Source organism: Oncorhynchus mykiss, chromosome 7 (assembly GCF_013265735.2).
Source record: "Oncorhynchus mykiss isolate Arlee chromosome 7, USDA_OmykA_1.1, whole genome shotgun sequence".
NCBI lineage: Eukaryota > Metazoa > Chordata > Actinopteri > Salmoniformes > Salmonidae > Oncorhynchus > Oncorhynchus mykiss.
In genome coordinates, this window is record NC_048571.1 from 15,468,347 (window position 1) to 15,475,518 (window position 7,172).

The 7,172-nt window shown below is 44.9% G+C and overlaps 1 protein-coding gene across 2 annotated transcripts in view; it reads left to right on the plus strand.

Moving 5' to 3' along the window:
• Positions 1-4,536, plus strand: part of LOC110528896 (serine/threonine-protein kinase PAK 2) — a 15,577-nt gene extending 11,041 nt beyond the window's left edge. For both annotated transcript variants that reach the window (XM_036982716.1, XM_036982717.1), the window contains exons 13-15: positions 1,387-1,583; positions 1,744-1,881; positions 1,978-4,536. In XM_036982716.1, the coding sequence (XP_036838611.1) occupies positions 1,387-1,583; positions 1,744-1,881; positions 1,978-2,064 (422 nt within the window). In that variant the 3' untranslated portion in view covers positions 2,065-4,536. The remainder of the gene's footprint in view (positions 1-1,386; positions 1,584-1,743; positions 1,882-1,977) is intronic.
• Positions 4,537-7,172: the final 2,636 nt, after the last annotated feature.

Consider the following 7,172-nt stretch of genomic DNA (forward strand, 5'->3'; position numbering starts at 1 on the left):
AGGCCGCTCAGCAAGGAAGAAGCCACTGCTCCAAAACCACCATAAAAAAGCCAGAGTACGTTTTGCAACAGCACATGTGCACAAAGATCTTACTTTTTGTAGAAATATCCTCTGGTCTCATGAAAGAAAAATAGAACTGTTTGGCCATAATGACCCTTGTTATGTTTGGAGGAAAAGGGGGGAGGATTGCAAGCCGAAGAACATCATTCCAACCGTGAAGCACGGGGGTGGCAGCATCATGTTGTGGGGGTGCTTTGCTGCAGGAGGGACTGGTGCACTTCACAAAATAGATGGCATCATGAGGGAGGAAAAGTATGTGGATATATTGAAGCAACATCTCAAGGTCAGTCAGGAAGTTAAAGCTTGGTCGTAATTGGTTCTTCCAAATGGACAATAACCCCAAGCATACTTCCAAAGTTGTTGCAAAATTACTTAAGGGCAACAAAGTCAAGGTATTGGAGTGGCCATCACAAAGCCCTGACCTCAATCCCATAGACCAATTGTGGGCAGAACTGAAAAAGCGTGTGCGAGCAAGGAGGCCTACAAACCTGACTCAGTTACACCAGCTCTGTCAGGAGGAATGGGACAAAATTCCCCCAGCTTATTGTGGGAAGCTTGTGGAAGGCTACCCGAAATGTTTGACCCAAGTTAAACAATTTAAAGGCAATGCTACCAAATACTAATTGAGTGTATGTAAAGCCACTGGGAATGTGATGAAAGAAATAAAAGCTGAAATAAATCATTCTCTCTACTATTATTCTGACATTTCACATTCTTAAAATAAAGTGGTGATCCTAACTGACCTAAAACAGGGATGTTTTACTAGGATTAAATGTCAGGAATGGTGAAAAACTGAGTTTAAATGTGTTTGGCTAAGGTGTATGTACACTTCCTACTTCAACTGTATATCACTCCCTTTGGGTCCTTCCTCAGGCATTACTGACTCTGTTCTGGTTTCATGTCTGTGAGCTTTTTCTGTTTCTTGTTTCGTATTACGTTCTATTTATTCATTAAATGATTCACTCCCTGTACTTGCTTCCCAACTCCCAGTGTACACGTTACACACACACTTTCTGTCTGCCTCCTCTTCCTCTCTACCTTCATCTCTCCCCCTCTCCTCTGTAGCTGGTTCTGGGTTCTGTTCCTAGATAATATGCCTTGCCAATCCTAAGTGTCCTATTGTTTTGTGTCCTATCATTGTATTGGCTTGACAATCACACTAACTTACCTGTTTTCTCTCCTCTGTCTAGCTGAATGTGACTAGGTGAATGTTTCATATTAACTTGACAGTCACACTAACTTGGATCTTATTGCATTGTCCCCTGTCATTATACTGCTGGGTTGACCTTCCCTCTAACATGTATGTTCTCTCCCCTCCCTCTCCAGCTGACTTTGGGTTCTGTGCCCAGATCACTCCAGAGCAGAGTAAGAGGAGCACCATGGTGGGGACTCCCTACTGGATGGCTCCTGAGGTGGTGACCAGGAAGGCCTACGGACCCAAGGTGGACATCTGGTCCCTGGGCATCATGGCTATAGAGATGGTGGAGGGAGAACCCCCTTACCTCAACGAGAACCCACTCAGGGTGAGGATGGATTTGTGTGTGTGAATGTGAGGGAGGTGGAGGGTGGGTTCCATGCGTGTGTGTGTGTGTGTGTGTGTGTGGGGGGGGGTTCCATGCGTGTGTGTGTGTGTCCAGGCATTGCACTTGGTGGCCACTAATGTTCAGTCTGTGTCTCCTACAGGCCCTCTACCTGATAGCCACCAATGGGACTCCAGAGCTCCAGTCTCCAGAGAAGTTATCTCCAGTGTTCAGGTCCTTCCTGTCCCGCTGTCTGGAGATGGATGTAGAGAAGAGAGGAGGGGGGAAAGAACTACTGCAGGTACACACACACACACACACAAACAAACACACACATACACACACACCGTGATGAGAAGAGTTTGTTTCATTGGTTGATCTCTTGTCTTCCCTGTAGCATCCATTCCTAAAGCTGGCCAAGCCTCTCTCCAGCCTCACCCCTCTCATCCTGGCAGCCAAGGAGGCCATGAAGAGTAACCGCTAACCCTGGTTAGCCACAGATACACTGGATTCCTATGTCTCTGTGTTAGCCTGACCGCTAACTACTAGCCTTACCAGCTAACTTCCAGCCCTACTGTGCCAACTCATCAGTGCCTCTCTGTAACTGACAGCATCTCCTCCTTGATGCTAAACACCAGCCTGCTAGCGCCCTGGCTTGTACACCTACAAGTCACACAAGTCGGCTTCCTGCTCTGTTTGACTCCCCTTCTCCTCTATCCCTCACCCCTCACTCCATATCACACACCAGTCTTCCTATGTCTCTTACCCCCTCCCTGTCTTTCCCTCACCCCCCCCCCCCCTCCCTGTCTGTCCCTCACCCCCCCTCCCTGTCTGTCCCTCACCCCCCTCCCTCCCTGTCCCTCACCCCTCACTCCATATCACACACCAGTCTTCCTATGTCTCTTACCCCCTCCCTGTCTGTCCCTCACCCCCCCTCCCTGTCTGTCCTTCACCCCTCACTCCATATCACACACCAGTCTTCCTATGTCTCTTACCCCCTCCCTGTCTGTCCCTCACCCCCCCTCCCTGTCTGTCCTTCACCCCTCACTCCATATCACACACCAGTCTTCCTATGTCTCTTACCCCCTCCCTGTCTGTCCCTCACCCCCCCTCCTCATCTCTCCTTCACCCCTCACTCCATATCACATACCAGTCTTCCTATGTCTCTTACCCCCTCCCTGTCTGTCCCTCACCCCCCCTCCTCATCTCTCCTTCACCCCTCACTCCATATCACATACCAGTCTTCCTATGTCTCTTACCCCCTCCCTGTCTGTCCCTCACCCCCCCTCCTCATCTCTCCTTCACCCCTCACTCCATATCACATACCAGTCTTCCTATGTCTCTTACCCCCTCCCTGTCTGTCCCTCACCCCCCCTCCTCATCTCTCCTTCACCCCTCACTCCATATCACATACCAGTCTTCCTATGTCTCTTACCCCCTCCCTGTCTGTCCCTCACCCCTCACTCCATATCACACACCAGTCTTCCTATGTCTCTTTCCCCCTCCCTGTCTGTCCCTCACCCCCCCTCCTCATCTGTCCCTCACCCCTCACTCCATATCACACACCAGTCTTCCTATGTCTCTTACCCCCTCCCTGTCAGTCCCTCACCCCCCCTCCCTGTCTGTCCCTCACCCCCCCTCCCTGTCTGTCCCTCACCCCCCTCCCTGTCTGTCCCTCACCCCCACTCCCTGTCTGTCCCTCACCCCCCCTCCTCATCTCTCCTTCACCCCTCACTCCATATCACACACCAGTCTTCCTATGTCTCATACCCCCTCCTCATCTGTCCCTCACCCTTCACTCCATATCACACACCAGTCTTCCTATGTCTCTTACCCCCTCCCTGTCTGTCCCTCACCCCCCCTCCTCATCTGTCCCTCACCCCTCACTCCATATCACACACCAGTCTTCCTATGTCTCTTACCCCCTCCCCGTCAGTCCCTCACCCCCCCCCCCTCTTCATCTGTCCCTCACCCCTCACTCCATATCACACACCAGTCTTCCTATGTCTCTTACCCCCTCCCTGTCTGTCCCTCACTCCCCCTCCTCATCTGTCCCTCACCCCTCACTCCATATCACACACCAGTCTTCCTATGTCTCTTACCCCCTCCCTGTCTGTCCCTCACCCCCCCCTCCTCATCTGTCCCTCACCCGCCCTCCATTTTCCTCACCCTCTTTTTCATTCAGATGTTGTGAGGTTTTCTTGTTCTGTTTGTCTCTCTGCCTGCTACCTGTTCTTTCTCTCTCTTTACTCTGACTAAGAAACTTAAAGGTGCAATCTGTAACTTTTTTTTGTCCCACAAACAAATGGATCATTTCAAGCCTACAGTATCAGTGTTGCAGTACACCTGCAAATAAAACTACAGATTGCACCTTAAAAATAATTGCTGTATGGAACTATCTCGGTATTCAATTCAAATATTTTGGCAGCAAAACCAAATAAAACATTTCAAAGTCGTTTTGTATATTATGTACTTTGGCAAACGTTGAGGGGTAAAAAATCTGGATATTTAGACAACTGTTTTGTAATGTGTATGAATACTTTTCATTATGTGTTTTGTGACTAACATTCGGATAGAAACCTTCCATAACGGTGTGCCTTAATGAACACAACATCTAGGCTCTATGGGGTGAATCCTAACTTTCACTTCATTAAGTTGAATTGTCACTTAGTGTTCCATTGACATCAACGCATGACTACGTGAAAACGGGACGTAAGTGGAAGTTAGGATTTGCTCCTATGATTGGCCAATCAAAAAGCATTCCACCGTGCTAGACTAGTTCATTCCATTTCACAGACATTCCAGTCAGAGAGGTTGAGTCTGATGATGTTGATGATTTTAATAAGTATCCCCTTCTGTTCTTCATTTTTAATTAATGAAACCAAACCTTTTTTTTACAGGAAGCCATGTATTTTCAAACAGTCTATGTAAATGATTAAAGATAGACTTGAACTAATGCTTGTGTGCGTGTGTCTGTGTAGAACATTATAGGGTGAAGCACTGTGTCTGTGTAGAACATTATAGGGTGAAGTACTGTGTCTGTAGAACATTATAGGTGAAGTACTGTGTCTGTGTAGAACATTATAGGGTGAAGTACTGTGTCTGTGTAGAACATTATAGGTGAAGTACTGTGTCTGTGTAGAACATTATAGGTGAAGTACTGTGTCTGTGTAGAACATTATAGGGTGAAGTACTGTGTCTGTGTAGAACATTATAGGTGAAGTACTGTGTCTGTGTAGAACATTATAGGGTGAAGTACTGTGTCTGTGCAGAACATTATAGGGTGAAGTACTGTGTCTGTAGAACATTATAGGTGAAGTACTGTGTCTGTAGAACATTATAGCGTGAAGTACTGTGTCTGTGTAGAACATTATAGGTGAAGTACTGTGTCTGTGTAGAACATTATAGGTTAAGTACTGTGTCTGTGTAGAACATTATAGGGTGAAGTACTGTGTCTGTGTAGAACATTATAGGGTGAAGTACTGTGTCTGTAGAACATTATAGGTGAAGTACTGTGTCTGTGTAGAACATTATAGGTGAAGTACTGTGTCTGTGTAGAACATTATAGGTGAAGTACTGTGTCTGTGTAGAACATTATAGGTGAAGTACTGTGTCTGTGTAGAACATTATAGGGTGAAGTACTGTGTCTGTGTAGAACATTATAGGGTGAAGTACTGTGTCTGTGTAGAACATTATAGGGTGAAGTACTGTGTCTGTGTAGAACATTATAGGGTGAAGTACTGTGTCTGTGTAGAACATTATAGGTGAAGTACTGTGTCTGTGTAGAACATTATAGGTGAAGTACTGTGTCTGTGTAGAACATTATAGGTGAAGTACTGTGTCTGTGTAGAACATTATAGGGTGAAGTACTGTGTCTGTGTAGAACATTATAGGGTGAAGTACTGTGTCTGTGTAGAACATTATAGGGTGAAGTACTGTGTCTGTGTAGAACATTATAGGGTAAAGTACTGTGTCTATGTAGAACATTATAGGTGAAGTACTGTGTCTGTGTAGAACATTATAGGTGAAGTACTGTGTCTGTGTAGAACATTATAGGTGAAGTACTGTGTCTGTGTAGAACATTATAGGGTGAAGTACTGTGTCTGTGTAGAACATTATAGGATGAAGTACTGTGTCTGTGTAGAACATTATAGGGTGAAGTACTGTGTCTGTGTAGAACATTATAGGGTGAAGTACTGTGTCTGTGTAGAACATTATAGGTGAAGTACTGTGTCTGTGTAGAACATTATAGGTGAAGTACTGTGTCTGTGTAGAACATTATAGGTGAAGTACTGTGTCTGTGTAGAATATTATAGATTAAGTACTGTGTCTGTGTAGAACATTATAGGTGAACTACTGTGTCTGTGTAGAACATTATAGGTGAAGTACTGTGTCTGTGTAGAACATTATAGGTGAAGTACTGTGTGTGTAGAACATCATAGGTGAAGTACTGTGTCTGTGTAGAACATTATAGGTGAAGTACTGTGTCTGTGTAGAACATTATAGGTGAAGTACTGTGTCTGTGTAGAACATTATAGGTGAAGTACTGTGTCTGTGTAGAACATTATAGGTGAAGTACTGTGTCTGTGTAGAACATTATAGGTGAAGTACTGTGTCTGTGTAGAACATTATAGGTGAAGTACTGTGTCTGTGTAGAACATTATAGGTGAAGTACTGTGTCTGTGTAGAATATTATAGATTAAGTACTGTGTCTGTGTAGAACATTATAGGTGAAGTACTGTGTGTGTAGAACATTATAGGTGAAGTACTGTGTCTGTGTAGAACATTATAGGTGAAGTACTGTGTCTGTGTAGAACATTATAGGTGAAGTACTGTGTCTGTGTAGAACATTATAGGTGAAGTACTGTGTCTGTGTAGAACATTATAGGTGAAGTACTGTGTCTGTGTAGAACATTATAGGTGAAGTACTGTGTCTGTGTAGAACATTATAGGGTGAAGTACTGTGTCTGTGTAGAACATTATAGGGTGAAGTACTGTGTCTGTGTAGAACATTATAGGTGAAGTACTGTGTCTGTGTAAAACATTATAGGTGAAGTACTGTGTCTGTGTAGAATATTATAGATTAAGTACTGTGTCTGTGTAGAACATTATAGGTGAAGTACTGTGTCTGTGTAGAACATTATAGGTGAAGTACTGTGTCTGTGTAGAACATTATAGGTGAAGTACTGTGTCTGTGTAGAACATTATAGGTGAAGTACTGTGTGTGTAGAACATTATAGGTGAAGTACTGTGTCTGTGTAGAACATTATAGGTGAAGTACTGTGTCTGTGTAGAACATTATAGGTGAAGTACTGTGTCTGTGTAGAACATTATAGGTGAAGTACTGTGTCTGTGTAGAACATTATAGGTGAAGTACTGTGTCTGTGTAGAACATTATAGGTGAAGTACTGTGTCTGTGTAGAACATTATAGGGTGAAGTACTGTGTCTGTGTAGAACATTATAGGGTGAAGTACTCTGGCTGTACCAGTGGAGGGCATTCTCGTTCACTGCTTTCCACTGTAGATTTTCACGGGCGTATCTCCCTCTCGCTCTCTCTCTCCTTCCCCCACCCCTATACCCCACCCTCTCTC